Here is a 17,044-nt window from a genome sequence, read left to right on the forward strand (position 1 = left end):
GACACTTGAAATACTGGTGGCATAGCTTCCAGCATCATAGCAATACACAAGCTACCACGGTAGGACATTCTCTCATTAGTTCTTTTTAACTTGCTTTAAAATCCCAGTGGTTAGTAATAATTACGATTTTGGATTGTTTTCCTATGACCTGATTGTTTTCTGTTTACCTGTAGCGTAGCTGCTGTTCCTTTGGTTTATCTTAATTACTTTATGCATGCTTCATTTTCTCTTTCAGGTTCTTATTTCAGTTTCGGGGGCGGGGGGGGGGAGTGTTGTAACTTACGCATCCTGAGTTCTTTCTTCGTATTTAGGATTTAGTTATGAGCTTGTCTTTGGCAGAATTTGTGTTTTCTGTGGGAATCTTTGCGACGTGGATTGTGGAGATGTTTCTCCTCCACACCTTTGTTGCGGCACTATCCTGGGGTTAATATTCGTTAATTTTAGGAAAGCTTGGGGCACTGCAGGGTAATGCAGGTAATAAAAGTCAGTTTAGCTTTTAGGGCCTCAGGCTCTCTGGGCTGCCTTCTCCTTTCCTCTTAGTGGTTCAGTGGGAAGAGCTTTTCTTGCCCCTCTTTTTTGGAGTTGCAACCCCGTAAGTCTTGATGAGCCCACGTTTATGTAGGAATCTTAGTTACAGCCACTGGTTTCTTGTGCCTGCAGAGCAGGCCTTCAGCCTGAAACCCCAACGCCCTCCCACTCCTCTGCTTCCCTCTCACACAGATGTACAGGCTACCTCAGGATTACTGCTCTTGCTTGTAATTCCTGTTTGCTTCTGGCCCTTGAGCTCTTTCTGTCTTTTAAAAAATTGCTTTATTGTTGTAAAAATATATATAACAGAACATTTGCCAACTCAACATTTTTTAAGTTTACATTTCAGTGACATTGACTATGTTCGTTACATTGTACAGCCATCACCCACTGTTAACAGAAGGTCAGTGACCCTAAGCAATGAATGACTCCCCCTTTTCTACTCACCTCCCATCATTGGTAGCCGCTTATAAATTTTGGTCTCTACATTTATTTGCTTATTCTATATATTTCCTATTCTTTCTCTCTCATTGGGAGCTAAGTTGTCTCTGCAAGTTTACTTTTTGTAATGTGTCTACATTTCTAGGTACTTGTAGTAGGAAGTCCTGTTAGCTCGCTGTGTGACTTTTGGAGTTAACTGTTTTGGTTTACTAGCTTCTGGATTGGTTAGAAGCGAGTCTGAGCTCTGTATGCTTCTTCCTAATCTGTCGTATAGTAGGTACTAATCTGTCGTGTAGTAGGTACTAATCTGTCGTGTGGTAGGTACTAATCTGTCATGTGGTAGGTACTAATCTGTCGTGCAGTGGTACTGATCTGCCGTGTAGTGGTACTGATCTGCCGTGTAGTAGGTACTGATCTGTCGTGTAGTAGGTACTGATCTGCCGTGTAGTAGGTACTGATCTGCCGTGTAGTAGGTACTGAACTGTTGTGTAGTGGTACTGATGTGCCGTGTAGTAGGTACTGATGTGCCGTGTAGTAGGTACTGAACTGTCGTGTAGTGGTACTGATGTGCCGTGTAGTAGGTACTGATGTGCCGTGTAGTAGGTACTGATCTGCCGTGTAGTAGGTACTGATCTGTCGTGTAGTAGGTACTGATCTGCTGTGTAGTAGGTACTGAACTGTCGTGTAGTGGTACTGATGTGCCGTGTAGTAGGTACTGATGTGCCGTGTAGTAGGTACTGATCTGTCGTATAGTAGGTACTGATCTGCTGTGTAGTAGGTACTGAACTGTCGTGTAGTGGTACTGATGTGCCGTGTAGTAGGTACTGATGTGCCGTGTAGTAGGTACTGATCTGTCGTATAGTAGGTACTGATCTGCTGTGTAGTAGGTACTGAACTGTCGTGTAGTGGTACTGAACTGTCGTGTAGTGGTACTGATGTGCCGTGTAGTAGGTACTGATCTGCCGTGTAGTAGGTACTGATCTGTCGTGTAGTAGGTACTGATCTGCCGTGTAGTAGGTACTGAACTGTCGTGTAGTGGTACTGATCTGTCGTGTAGTAGGTACTGATGTGCCGTGTAGTAGGTACTGAACTGTCGTGTAGTGGTACTGATCTGCCGTGTAGTAGGTACTGATGTGCCGTGTAGTAGGTACTGATCTGCCGTGTAGTAGGTACTGATCTGCCGTGTAGTAGGTACTGATGTGCCGTGTAGTAGGTACTGAACTGTCGTGTAGTAGGTACTGATGTGCCGTGTGGTAGGTACTGATCTGCCGTATAGTAGGTACTGATCTGCCGTGTAGTAGGTACTGAACTGTCGTGTAGTAGGTACTGATCTGCCGTGTAGTAGGTACGGATGTGCCGTGTAGTAGGTACTGATGTGCCGTGTAGTAGGTACTGATGTGCCGTGTAGTAGGTAGTGATCTGCCGTGTAGTAGGTACTGATCTGTCGTGTAGTAGGTACTCTGTAAATGTTCTGGTGTTGTACAGGTGGAAGTGTATATGTGTTTGGAGTCACGATGTAAAATTTATTTGTTACCATAGGTTGCTTCCCAAATCTGGAAAGCATAAATATAATAAAACTGTGCAAAATGGAATAACTCATAATTTTGGCATTATTTGACCTCGACATCATGCAGCCTCAGCAACGTGGTGTATCTGCCTTAAGAATATATGATCTCATGTATTCTTTTGTAATCAGAATATTTCTTTTGAAAATTCCTGGAACCATAGTTTCTGGAAAGGCTACTGAAAGCCTAGCTTCAGTTTGGCTGAGTGGATTTATAACAGAACTTGCTTAATTGGTTGAAGTTATTTTATACTTTTGCATGTAGTAGACCTGTTCTATGGAGTTTCTTGTTCATAGGTTTAATAAAGTGATTTAGCTAGTCAGATTTGAAGAAGTAGGAGAGCTTACACTTTAATACTGCTGCTACCACTTGCCAGCGCTGAAAGGGGCAGCATGTGTGTAGTTCCTGTCTGGTTTATGGGACCAGAGGCTGCAGCCTCTCAAGTAGGGAAACAGAACTGCTTTTTACTGTGTTACCCCGTGACGTAAGAACCAACTGAACCCACCGGAGGTGAAGCAGAATTTGTGCTCCTGTTTTCTGCTGAAGGCATTATCTGTACTAATAACTTGTAATTAGTATTGACAACAGGAAAATATTGTTTTTGTTTGATAAATGGATGGAGAATTTGAGCCAGGGGTAAAATTACACTAATAGCACGGTAGTCAGATTTCCATGTTATCTCCCAGGAAGACAAAGCAGGGGTGTGTGTGAGAAGACTTTTTCTATTTGGGTAGTGAGAGCTACAGAAACCCGGAAGAGTGTCTTTATGTCATTCCCATTTTAAGTTTCCTGAGGACAGGGACAGTGTGTTCATCCTTGTAGACCCAAAGTCTTGCACAATACCTGGCACATGGAACGCGTTGGGCGGATGAGGTAACTGAAGGTCTGCCTGTGTCTAGGAAAACAAAATGAGCCTGCCGGTTAAGTGATCAAGTGGGCAGTGCGTCTCTCTGCCTCAGAGTCACCTGTTAGTTTTATTTAGTTTAGGCTATTATTAGGCTATTTCAGAACTTTTTTCTCCTGTATCAAGAAGGGGTTTAGAGCATGAGACCTGGAACCTGTTGACAGCCTGACAGGGATAATGGTTAGCTAACAAAAATTATTTCTGTCATGTAGGGCCAGTAGTTGCTGAGATGTGGTCCACCTCACCCTTCCTCCATTTCCTACCCTGCACCCATCCCCCATTATGTACTGAAACTTGGCAGTCTTGTCATTGACCAAAGATTTTTAATTACAGGATTCGTTCCAACGATCTGGTAAAACATGGTGGATTACTATGAAGTTTTAGGCGTGCAGAGACATGCCTCACCCGAGGATATTAAAAAGGCGTAAGTAATTTTATTCTTGAAATAATAAATTTTTGTAATTTTACATTGGTAATTGGGTAGTGTAATTTTGTATATTGCCTATTAAATGGTTTTTGATGTATTGTAATAGCCTTTTAATGCCACACAGTTTAATTTTCACTTTAACAGAACATTCATAAATTGACATTTGTATTCTCAAACCTAGGCATAACCTAGTGGAATTCTGTTTCTGCTTTATAAAGTTCAAAAAAATTACTGATCATATGAAGTAATGCAGAAGAACCTGGACACTGGGTTTTGAACTGTGATTGACTCGGTCCTCTTAGGCACCTTTTCTCGTAGTGCGGACCCAGAGCGTAGCACCGTAACTTACTAGGTGTAATTGCTTAAAGATCCAGGCTGCTAGACTGCATCCTAGACCATTTGAATCAATTCTGATTGACATTAAAGCTGGAGAACTACTCATTGCCTGTGGTACCTTAATGTTTCTGACCAGGGCTTGTCTGATTTGAGGAGGGCAAGTCCCGGGTGACAGAACAGTTTGTAGGTTGGCTCTGAAGGTAACTCAGATCTGTTCACTTAGATGTTAATGATAAATATTGAGCGTACAGCAAAAAGGTCATTATTTATATTTTGTAGATTTTAGGCATAGCTAGAGAGACCAATTAATAATCCTGAAAGAAGTGGAAATTAGGTTTTAGTGTATGTTAGAGGAACCAACTTTTTTGTTTTTGTAACAGTCGTTAATCCGGAATGGAGTTTATGTTACTAGACTTAGTGGATCTTCACATGAAAATAAAAGTTTTTTGGGGGGGAACCAAGTAGTTCACTTTAAAATGCTAAATTAGGATGATTTCTGTGTGGGGTAAACTCAGCCAGGGAACCAGTGGAGAATAGCCTATTGACCGGATGCCAGCTCGGCACCATAAATGGATTAGTGCTGTGTCACTAGGAGAGCTTGGGGTTTTCGCACAGAATTGCCTGCTACATATACTTTAAAACCCGTTGCTGTAGAGTCTATTCTGACTCATGGCCACCGCATGTGTGTCACTAGAACTGTGCTCTGAAGGGTTTTCAGCAACTAATTTTCCAGATGTCGGTTGCCAGGCCTTTCTTCCGAGTTGCCTGTGGGTGGACTTGAACCGCTAAACTTTCGTTTAGCAGCCTCTTTAAACCATTGAAACCAGCCAGGGAAGCTGATACATACTTTAGGTCCACACTGATCTCACTAATGTATAACAGTTAATAGCAGATAACAGCTTGGTAGATTGTATGACAGAGAGACAGTTGCAAAATTTTACTATTCTTGACTAAACTAACGAGTAAACGTGCAATATTTTTATTATTAATGCTGTAATAACTTGCCAGAGGTAATTGGAAAGTAGCTTTGGTTACCTGTGAGAGCATATAGGTTGTTCATAGTCTTCAGAATGACTGTGAAGTATGGATTTAGAAAAAGCTGTTAGTGGACAGTTGCATAAATATTGACTTAGACCAGATTTAGTCTTACTGTTTAAAAATGAACAAAATTATAGCCATGGGGTGGTGTGTAATATAGAATGGTTGTGAACTACTGGTTTTGTTACTGCGCTGCCAAGCAAAACTTTGAGAACTGAGGATGTACAAGTCTGTCTCTCCAGAGACACTGAGAATCTTGTGTGAATTTGAATGACAGATGGTGTGGTTTCTTCCCATTGGAGGAGTAGTCTTTTCTCTTTGATGCTGAAGTACTGGCACGTGCAGTCAAAACTTAAGTCTTTAAAAGATGTGATAGTTTTGTACTTACTATATTTTGTGTTCTTGGTTTTTTTAAAAAAATTTAGTAGCCGACCACAGGAGGCACATGACCCTTGGAATCTCGTGTATTTCTTAGTTTTCATACCAGTATGCTAGATGATTGGTACTAGTGCACATAAATTGTTCTTTGTCTTAGTCCTTGTATTACCTGTCATTTTTTTGAGGATTCATGGCACTAGTAGAGGTTTGGTCTGTTACTCCACGTGTAGATGGACTGTAGTATGGGAATAGAATACTGTTTTAGCGTTGAAGGTAACACCTGTAATCGGATCGCAGTGCAGCTGCGTCCAGAAGCCAGAGTTTCTGTTTAAGTGTTGAAAATCAGATTGAGCCCCAACAGCCTTACACTGATAACTGCCCAGTGTTAGAACAGACGGTCGGGCCTGGCATCCTCTCCCCCTTTAAATGTCTGTGTCTTAAGTTGTGCTGATTAGTGGTAGAAGCTTTTTCCTTTTGTATTTGCAAAGCGTGCAATCATTATTTTATGTTGGAACCTTAGAACAGCCTATGACCTTAAAAAAAGTCACAGGTTATTTGCAGAAGTCCGTGTTTTAACTTGTAGACGCGAAAGTGAGTCTTATTGATCTAAAACAGAGATGACTTTTTGACAATGCCGTGGTTGTCAGTTCACATCTGACACAATAGTATATTAAATAATGGTCTGAATTAGGAAGTACATTCTTGGGAATCAGGAAATAAGGATAACGTCAATCATGATTGTATTCTTATTGCTGAAGGTATCCACACCCCGTCTTTCCTGTATACTTATTTAGTCTAATCACCATTGAGTCCATATTGTGGACTTTTGAGTCCTCAAGCATCTTTAACATTTCTCTCTCTCTAGAGTTTTGTTTGCTTGTGTTATGTTTACAATCTGGAGTTTATTTGGGGGGAGAGGGAGATTTTACAGTTAAAGTTGCTATTAATCTCACCAGTTTGCAGCTTTGAAGCCATTTTGTTGCTTAATTCTGTTAGTTTCAGAAGCCCAGTTGATTTTGGAGTTGAAATATGACCAGCACCGTTTACTCTTTACTAGGTACCGTAAATTGGCACTGAAGTGGCATCCTGATAAAAATCCTGAGAATAAGGAAGAAGCAGAGAGAAAATTCAAACAAGTAGCTGAGGCATATGAGGTGTTATCAGATGGTGAGTAATACTGCACTTGTTAAGGGCTCTGACTCGATTGGTGAGAATAGGGAAAGGCTTAGACTCATCCTTAGGACGAGCAGAGCATGTCCAAAAACGATTTCCCCCCACCAACTGAATTTTGGGACCACTGAGAAGAAAGGTTTTTATTTTTCTTTTGAAGATTTGAATCTCATGTTCCTGTGAGCCGTTCGGTAACAGTTAACCATCAGTGTTGGGTTTCCAACAATTTCCCTTAGGACAGATATTTTAAAACAGTGTAAGCTATGCTGGGGTGTGAGGAATAAGGAAGAGAGAAGGTTACATGAATCTTTCTGTCACTGTTCATGTTGGTGGTAGTTCTCTCCCATCCCCCCTTGGTAATATTTGACCCTTCTGACCCCTTTGATCACCATTGCCATACTTCATGCCTTCCTAAAGTAGTGTTTTTTTTTTTTTTTTACTACTTGGAAGGATTCTCTTAACCTCCATTGGAGTAGCACATACTAAATGTTCAGTTTCTATGTCGAAGTGCTTCATTGTATTTAAGTGAGGGTCAAACGCTCATCTGTAAGTGTTCACTCAAAGCACATTACAGCTGCTGAGCGTCAGGGACCTTAAATATGTAACTTACCTTCACAGGCATTCTCTAGTTTTTGGTTTTCCCTAATAAAATTTAAGAGTGTATGTGGATGTGATGATACAACCAAACTGATAGCATAACAGCTTCATAAAATGTACATTACCAATTTGTAACAAACTGTCAACCCAAAACTTTTAATTTTGTATAATGTCAAAAGATAGGAGAAGACTACTAGTGTGGTGTTAACAAGATTTATTCCAAGACCACTGGTAGAAGTAAGGCCAGAAGTAGTGAAGAGAATTCATAAAGTAAAAGAGAGTAGGAAGATGAGAAAAAGCAAAAAAAAAAAAACAAAAAACCAAACCAAAAGCTCCAGTGGCGACATGGCAGAGGGTTTTTGGGAGCATTCGCCCGAGCACCGCCTCATCACCTTGACCAGGTCCCTCCGTCTGAGCCTCAGGGTCACGTGGACTTAACAACACAAAATTAAACGAAACCACGAGGCACTTCTTAAACTTGAACCGAGACTTCTTTTGATACTCATGGTCTTAACTCAAATTTTGGGGGGAGTGAATAGGCTTAAAAAAAAAATATTCCCTGGGCAAAGACATTTTATTTTATTTAAAAAATTTTTTAATTTATTCCTTGGTGGCAGTACATATAGCCAAAAGTACATGCATTCACAGTTGCCACGTGAGCAGTTGTTTATTGTTGGTTACCTACTTCACATTCTGATTCCACCTGTATTGTTTCCTAACCATTAACTTAGGCTCTCTGCCCCTTAAAGTTCTCTTCTGTACGTTGGATTAACTTTGTCAGTTAGCACTCATGGATAATACAAGAGGGCTGTGCTTCAGGCAAACATCATTAATTGGGCTAAACTGTTGTTTAACGATGGCTTTATGGGATAGTTTCAGTTCATGATTTAAGGGTTATCTCTGGGCATATTAGATTCAGGGTTCCCTCAGCCTCAGTGGATCCAGTAAATCTGGTTTCCATATGATTTTTAAAGTTCTGTTCTACGCTTTTCTTCCTTTTGTGCAGGATCCATCTATTGGGTTCTTGATCAGAATGTTCAGTAATGGTAGGTGGGCACCATACATTTCTTCTGGTCTCATGGTAATGGAGGTAATAGTTTATGGAGGCAATTAAACCTGTGATATATTTGCAAGAGACCTTTTAATTAGATTATAGTAGGATGTAAAAATGGCTCAGGGGAGGTGTCTGACCTCCTCTAACTTCGCAGGGAGGAAGGAGAATCGAGATCAGCAGCCCAGGGGCTGATTCCTATAAGGTGGAGTTCAGACATACCTCCTCTCGCCTTCCCTTTTTACCAGTTCTGACAGTTTGGTAATTTGATGCAATGGCCACACAACTCACAGACAGTACTCACAATTATGGGTTTATTAGGCACATAACGGGTTGCAGCTCAGGCTCAGGAACACTCGGTATACTTCTTGCATCAGGACAGCCTCCTCTTTCTCAGCTATGTCTGCAGGCCAGGTCTCTTTCTGGCCCTGGGCCCCTTGCTGCAGCACCCCCCCCCCCCCCGCCCCTCCAACCTCTGCCCTCCTCACACAAGTGCTACAGAGCCAATAAGTGCTTGGAGGCATCTCAGTCTGCCAGCAAACCTCCTGCCCGAAGGCGTTCAGCTTTCTTGCTCTGTGGGCCAGGAAGCCCGTCGCAGTGTCTCCTGCCAGTCTCCTGGTACTGCTGCCGCCATTTCTCTTCCACTGCTTCTCGCCATCTCCGGTGTTACAGCTCCTACTCTCTCTCAGTGTATCCCTTTAAGCCTAGTGGGATGGCAAAACTGACCAGTCTCTTCTTTAGGGTTCCATATGTCTCATTTGCATAGTCTCACCCAGTCATTTAGTGGGAGTTACAGAGACTAGTTGTAAGGGCCATATCAGGTAATTCATTGCACTGCATAGGGGTTTAAATGCATGCAGGAATAGATGTAGTCCTGTTTGAGTTTATCAATACAAGAAGATTCTGCTTTAGCCACCCCCCCCGCCCCCAATTTAATCCTATATAACACAATCATCAGTGATACACAGTGGCAAATAAAAGATTTCAGCAAAAACACTACAACTAGGTAGGTCTACAGAAGTCCATGCTGATCTTCTTCCTGACGAGCTTATCTTGAATATCTTTGCAAGAAGGCCCTGTCACTGTTGCGCATAGAAAAAAGTTTTCACAAAGCCAGCAGGCAGCAGAACTATTTAAAGCCACTGATAAAACCAGACAGCATCTTGAAGGTACCAACTTGGTAACCTTAAGAATTGATAAAACCTCTGCGACCCCCATTTTTTAAACTATAAAATGGAAATTATATCACATATTGGACAAGATGGGCTTATCCTTGACATCAAGGTAGTAAGAGTGAAATGCTGCCGTGCACAGAATGTCTGGAAAAGTGTCTGGCATCTCACAGGGACTCAATGCTGCAAGAACTTCATTTTAATAATCTTAGAAAAGCCTTTCCCAGGATTTAATAAAAAATAATTCTCTTTTATCCTAGTATTAAGCCATAAAGCACTTCTACATAAAGACAGTGTTTTAAAGTAGTAGCAGTAAAAATGACAATAAAAGCATGTTATTTAAGTAGGGCAACGGGGATGAAGAGGGTCAGAATGACTGCGTGTAGACCCCGTGAAGTTCTTTTTGACCTACTTTCCTCCTGAGAACACGCTACATTAGAAAATTAAGGTGGAGCACTGCTCTCTTGTCTAGGCCCTCTAGTGCTGTAGTTTGATTAAGTCTTCACAGCTGTAAAATAGAATTGCCAGGACTAGCAGTCCTAAGCTGAAACTTGTCATAATTTGGTAACTACTGGGTGTGCATACATCTGCCTCCTTCCAGAAAAGTTTTGAGGTAGTTACAGATTAGGTCGTGTTTAAAAGATGGGCGAGATTCTCTGTCTACAAAGTAGAGGATTCCTTAGAAGTCCTTTCTTAATAAGTCGTATAAAAGCTTTTTGAATTTTTTGTTGTAGAGATGCTGATAAACGTGATGTACAGTCATTCACTTGACAAAACTAACTTGCGTCTTGACAAGTTTCCTTATTACCTCAGTGCTCACAGTGTGCCATGTGTTACGTTAGGTGCTTTGTCCGCACTATTCCATTTAAAATCATCTTATTTTCTTCATTTTATAGTTAAGGAAGCTGGCTGACAGTAACTTGTTCACGTCCTCCCTAGTGGACAATAGGCCTGTGTGAATTAAGCCAACAGGTCTCTTAAACTGTCTTTATTCTTCATGTAAGCCACACTGCAGTTGGAAATCCTTCCTGATCATTGTTAGCAGAGGCTGCTAATGGTTATGCTGCCTTTCTCCATAATATATGCCATCTATTAATGTGCTCACAGTACAGGTAAATGTCCTATAGTACACCTGTTTGGGCAGCATAACACCTGTTCAGGCAACATCTGACCACATATACGTCCGTGGTCCCGTAAGGCTATGATAGAGTTCAGAAAACCCGATCAGAGAATGGGAGGTAGTGGATAGTACTTTGCTAGTTACCATAGATCCTGTCTGTCTCTCACTAGCTCTCTGGGTTCCTGACCAGCCCAGGCCCCGGGGGTGGGAGTGCTGGCACCCATCCATGGCTGTCTCTCCCACCACCCTCACCTCAGGCAGGGGCTGCTGCCCTACTGCTGGGTGGTAGCCACCTAGCAGTTGAGTGGGTGGGGCTAGAAGAGTTTAAATTAAAGCTCATTAGGGTGCGGGCAGGAGCCCTGGTGATGCTGAAGTTAAGAGCATGGCTGTTAAGCAAAAAGCAGTTTGAATCCACCAGCCACTCCTTGGAAACCTCATGGGGCAGTTCTGCTGTGTCCTATAAGGTTACTATGAGTTGGACAGCAACGAGTTTGCCCCCCCCCCCTTTTTAGGGGCTGGGGAAGGTGAGCAGGCAGGAAGGAAATAAGGGAGAGGAACCAGGTGTGCATGGAGGCAGGTGGCTGGAAAGTGAGTGCAGACTGTACAGTCACCACATAGGGACCACCGGTGGTGGAACCGAAGTTTTCATGCAGACCCGCAGCACAGGCGGTGGTGGCGTGGGTCCTGGACTCATCCAGCGACCATCCTACACGATTCCCTCCTGTATGTGAGTCTGAATCAGATAACATCCTATTTCACAGAATGTATTGTGGACACTGAGCGACACGACCTGTGCATGAAACAGTAAATCACATTAGAACCAATGTGTATTTTGTTTTGAAAGTCAGGAAGTAAGGAAATGAACATCCAGTGCAGATTAAGACTTCACACTTTCAGATGAGTTTTTTCCACTAGTAGGTCTAGAGCTTGAATGTCACTGGGTTGTCAGAGCTGTTGGCCTAATTTAATGAGTCAGGTGAAAGGTTAGCTGGATAGAATCGGCGATTTCATGATGAAGAAAATCGTGTATGGGTTGTGGGAGAACAGTGTAACACTGTGTAAAAAAATGGAAAACCACTGAAAAGGTGTCGGCATGAGGTGATGCTGGATGACGTCATGTGAGTGAAGGCAGAGGCGTTTAGAAGATGAGAGACCTGCACTGAGTACAGGGAGTGGACGCAAGCTCCAGGTGTATCTACGTGTAGTGAAATAATAGGTCACTATTTACAAAAGGTTTTGCTTTTAGGACGAACCCCATAACCATCATCCAGCTTCAACAATCATTAACACATAACCAACCTTGCTTTATATATTAACACCTTTCCCATTATTTTAAAGGAAACCGCAGACATCTAATTTAATAAAAATTTCCTACACAAACATTGTTGAATCTAAACACAGAAACACTAACTTTTGAAATCTCTTGAAAATGTGGGATTTCCCAATAGCTCAATTTTTTTTTTTTTAGAATTTTTATTGTGTTTTAAGTGAAAGTTTACAAATCAAGTCAGTCTCTCACACAAAAACCCATATACACCTTCCTATATACTCCCAGTTACTGTCCCCCTAATGAGTCACCCCACTCTCTCCCTCCACCCTCTCTTTTTGTGTCCATTCTGCCAGCCTCTACCCCCCTCTACCCTCTCATCTCCCCTCCAGGCAGGAGATGCCAACATAATCTCAAGTGCCTACCTGATCCAAGAAGCTCACTCCTCACCAGCATCCCTCTCCGACCCATTGTCCAGTCCTATCCGTGTCTGAAGAGTTGGCTTAGGGAATGGTTCCTGTCCTGGGCCAAAAGAAGGTCTGGGGGCCATGACGACCGGGGTCCTTCTAGTCTCAGTCAGACCATTAAGTCTGGTCTTTTTATGAGAATTTGGGGTCTGCATCCCACTGCTCTCCTGCTCCCTCAGGGGATCTCTGTTGTGCTCCCTGTCTGGGCAGTTATTGGTTGTAGCCAGACACCGTCTAGTTCTTCTGGTCTCAGGATGATGTAGTCTCTGGTTCATGTGGCCCTTTCTGTCTCTTGGGCTCGTAATCGCCTCGTGTCCTTGGTGTTCTTCATTCTCCTTTGCTCCAGGTGGGTTGAGACCAATTGATGCATCTTAGATGGCTGCTTGCTAGCCTTTAAGACCCCAGACACCACTCTTCAAAGTGGGATGCAGAATGTTTGGTTAATAGATTTTATTATGCCAATTGACTTAGATGTCCCCTGAAACCATGGTCTCCAGACCCCTGCCCCTACTACGCTGGCCTTCGAAGCATTCAGTTTTTTCAGGAAACTTCTTTGCTTTTGGTTTAGTCCAGTTGTGCTGACCTCCCCTGTATTGTGTGCTGTCTTTCCCTTCACCTAAAGTAGTTCTTATCTACTATCTAATTAGTGAATGCCACTTTCCCACCCTCCCTCCTCCCCTGCTCGTAACCACAAAAGAATGTTTTCTTCTCAGTTTAAACTGTTTCTCGAGTTCTTATAATAGCGGTCTTATACGATATTTGTCCTTTTGCAGCTGACTACCTTCACTCAGCATAATGCCTTCCAGGCTCCTCCATGTTATGAAATGTTTCACAGATTCCTCACTGTTCTTTATCGATGCGTAGTATTCCATTGTGTGAATATACCATAATTTATTTATCCATTCATCTGTTGATGGGCACCTTGGTTACTTCCATCTTTTTGCTATTGTAAACAGTGCTGCAATAAACATGGGTGTGCATATATTTGTTTGTGTAAAGGCTCTTATTTCTCTAGGATATATTCCAAGGAGTGGGATTGCTGGATCGTATGGTAGTTCTATTTCTAGCTTTTTCAGGAAGGGCCACATCGATTTCCAAAGTGCTTGTACAATTTGACATTCCCACCAGCAGTGTATAAGTGTTCCAGTCTCGCCACAGCCACTCCAACATTTATTATTTTGTGCTTTTTGGATTAATGCCAGCCTTGTGGGAGTGATATGAAATCTCATTGTAGTTTTGATCTGCATTTCTCTAATGGCTAATGATTGTGAACATTTCCTCATATATCTGTTAGCTACCTGAATGTCTTCTTTAGTGAAGTGTCTATTCATATCTTTTGCCCATTTTTTGATTGGGTTATTTGTCTTTTTGTAGTTGAGTTTTTGCAGTATCATGTAGATTTTAGAGATCAGGCGCTGATCAGCAATGTCATAGCTAAAAACTTTTTTCCCAGTCTGTAGGTAATCTTTTTACTCTTTTGGTGAAGTTTTTGGATGAGCATAGGTGTTTGAGTTTTAGGAACTCCCAGTTATCTAGTTTTTCTTCTGCATTCTTTATAATGTTTTGTATACTGTTTATGCCATGTATTGGGGCTCTTAACATTGTCCCTATTTTTTCTTCCATGATCTTTATCGTCTTAGATTTTATATTTAGGTATTTGATACATTTTGAGTTAATTCTTGTGCATGGAGTGAGGTATGGGTCTTGTTTCATTTTTTTGCAGATGGTTATCCAGTTATGCCAGCACCATTTGTTAAAAAGACTGTCTTTTCCCCATTTAATTGTTTTGTGGCCTTTGTCAAATATCTACTGCTCATATGCAGATGGATTTATGTCTGGATTTTCAATTCTGTTCCATTGGTCTATGTATTTGTTGTCGTACCAGTACCAGGTTGTTTTGAGTACTGTGGCGGTATAATAGGTTCTAAAATCAGATAAAGTTCAAAATTTTAAGAGTATCCTTTGGTTGAGATTTTCGAGTTGGGCTGACATTGAAAACCATGGCAGTTTTTTTTTTTTTTTTTAAGGAAGAAATTCTTTGTGTTTATTTCAGTGGTGAAAAATAATTTTTTTTTTTTAGTTTTTATTGCGCTATAAGTGAAAGTTTACAAATCAAGTCAGTCTCTCATAGAAAAATTTATGTACACTTTGCTGTATACTCCTAATTGCTCTCCCCCTAATGAGACAGCACCCTGCTTCTTTCCACTCTCTATTTTCATGTCCATTCTGCCAGCTTCTGACCCCCTCTGCCCTCTCATCTCCTCTCCAGACAGGAGCTGCCCGCATAGTCTCGTGTGTCTACTTGATCCAAGAAGCTCACTCCTCACCAGTATCATTTTCTATTCCATAGTCCAGTCCAGGAAACCCTGGTGGCGTAATGGTTAAGTGCTACAGCTGCTGACCAAGAGGTCGGCAGTTCTGATCTGCCAGCTGCTCCTTGGAAACTCTGTGAGGCAGTTCTACTCTGTCCTGTAGGGTGGCTATGAGTCGTAATCGACTAGATGGCAGTGGGTTTAGTTTTTGGTTTTAGTCCAGTCCAATCCCTGTCTGAAGAGTTGGCTTTGGGAATGGTTCCTGTCTTGGGCTAACAGAAGGTTTGGGGACCACGACCCCTGGGGCCCTTCTAGTCTCATTCAGACCATTAAGCCGGGTCTTTTTATGAAAATCTGAGGTCTGCATCCCACTGCTCTCCTGTTCTGTCAGGGGCTCTCTGTTGTGTTTCCTGTCAGGGCAGTCATCGGTTGTAGCCAGGCACCGTCTAGTTCTTCTCACCTCAGGATATGTAGTCTCTGGTTTATGTGGCCCTTTCTGTCTCTTGGGCTCATAATTACCTTTTGTCTTTGGTGTTCTTCATTCTCCTTTGATCCAGGTGGTTTGAGACCAATTGATGCATCTTAGATGGCCACTTGCTCGTGTTTAAGACCCCAGACACCACTCTCCAAAGTGGGATGCAGAATGTTTTCTTAATAGATTTTATTATGCCAGTTGACCTAGATGTACCCTGAAACCATGGTCCCCAGTGCCCTGCCCCTGCTACGCTGGCCTTTGAAGTGTTCAGTTTATTCCAGAAACTTCTTTTTGTTGGTTTAGTCCAGTTGTGGTGACCTCACCTGTATTGTGTGTTGTCTTTCCGTTCATCTAAAATAGTTCTTGTCTACTATCTAATTAGTGAAGACCCCTCTCCCGTTCTCCCTCCCCCCGCTCATAAGCGTCAAAGAATATTTTCTTTTCTGTTTAAACTGTTTTTTTTGAGTTTTTATAATAGTGGTCTCCTACAATATTTGTCTTTTTGCAACTGACTGATTTCACTCAGCATAATGCCTTCCAGATTCCTCCATGTTATGAAGTTTTTCACAGATTTATCATTGTTCTTTATTGGTGTGTAATATTCCATTGTGTGACTATACCATAATTTATTTATCCATTCATCCGTTGATGGGCACCTTGGTTGAGTCCATCTTTTTGCTATTGTAAACAGTGCTGCAGTGAACATGGGCGTGCATATACCTGTTCTCGTAAAGGCTCTTATTTCTCTAGGATATATTCCAAGGGGTGGCATTGCTAGATCGTATGATGTTCTATGTCTAGCTTTTTAAGGAAGTGCCAAATCGATTTCCAAAGTGGTTGTACCATTTTACATTCCCACCAGCTGTGTATAAGTATTCCAGTCCCTCCACAGCCTCTCCAACATTTGTTATTTTGTATTTTGGGGGTTATGCCAGCCTTGTTGGAGTGAGATGGGATCTCATTGTAGTTGATTTGCATTTCTCTGATGGCTAATGATCATGCGCATTTCCTCATATATCTGTTAGCTACCCGAATGTTGTCTTTAGTGAAGTGCCTGTTCATATCCTGAAAACGAATTTTAGTTTGAGCAGTTTTCTTAATTTTCCCGTTTGATGGTATTTTTATTTTTTGTTGTACCTTAGATGGTTTACAGAACAAACTAACTGCTCATTAAACAGTACACACATTGTTTTGTGACATTGGTTAACAACCCCACAACATGTCAACACTGCTTTCTCAACCTTGGGTTCCCTATTACCAGCTTTCCTGTCCCCTTTGCCTTCTAACCCTTGCTCCTGGGCCTGTCTAATCTTTGAAGGTTGAACCTCAGGAGTGACTTCATTACTGAACTAAAAGGGTATCTGGGGGACATACTCTTAGGATTTCTGCAGTCTCTGTCAGGCCAGTAAGTCTGGTCTTTTTTTTTTTTTTTTGCAAGTTAGAATTTTGTTCTTCATTCTTCTCCAGCTCTGTCCAGGACCCTCTATAGTGATCATTGTCAGAGCTGGGCACCATCTAGTTGTGCTGGACTCAGTCTGGTGGAGGCCATGGTAGATGTGCTCTATTAGTCCTTTGGGCTAATCTTTCCCTTGTGTCTTTGTTTTTCTTCATTCTCCCTTGCTCCCGAAGGGGTGAGACCAGTGGAGTATCTTAGATGGCCATTCATATCACTTGTAAGACCCCAATTGCTACATACCAAAGTAGAATGTAGAACATTTTCTTTATAAACTATGTTATGCCAGTTAAGCTAGATGTTCCCTGAGACCATGGTCCCCGCACCTCTCAGCCCAGTAATT

At 42.0% G+C, this 17,044-nt stretch overlaps 1 protein-coding gene across 5 annotated transcripts in view; it reads left to right on the plus strand.

Annotated features, from left to right (window-relative positions):
• DNAJB6 (DnaJ heat shock protein family (Hsp40) member B6) overlaps positions 1 to 17,044 on the plus strand; it is a 115,670-nt gene that overhangs the window by 27,146 nt on the left and 71,480 nt on the right. For 4 of the 5 annotated variants that reach the window (XM_064275140.1, XM_003420728.4, XM_010600285.3 and 1 more), the window contains exons 2-3: positions 3,772 to 3,862; positions 6,675 to 6,784. In XM_064275140.1, coding sequence (XP_064131210.1) covers positions 3,798 to 3,862; positions 6,675 to 6,784 — 175 coding nt within the window. In that variant the 5' untranslated portion in view covers positions 3,772 to 3,797. The remainder of the gene's footprint in view (positions 1 to 3,771; positions 3,863 to 6,674; positions 6,785 to 17,044) is intronic. The other variant, XM_064275141.1, reaches the window with a different exon arrangement.

Source organism: Loxodonta africana, chromosome 22, assembly GCF_030014295.1.
Source record: "Loxodonta africana isolate mLoxAfr1 chromosome 22, mLoxAfr1.hap2, whole genome shotgun sequence".
Classification (NCBI taxonomy): Eukaryota; Metazoa; Chordata; class Mammalia; order Proboscidea; family Elephantidae; genus Loxodonta; species Loxodonta africana.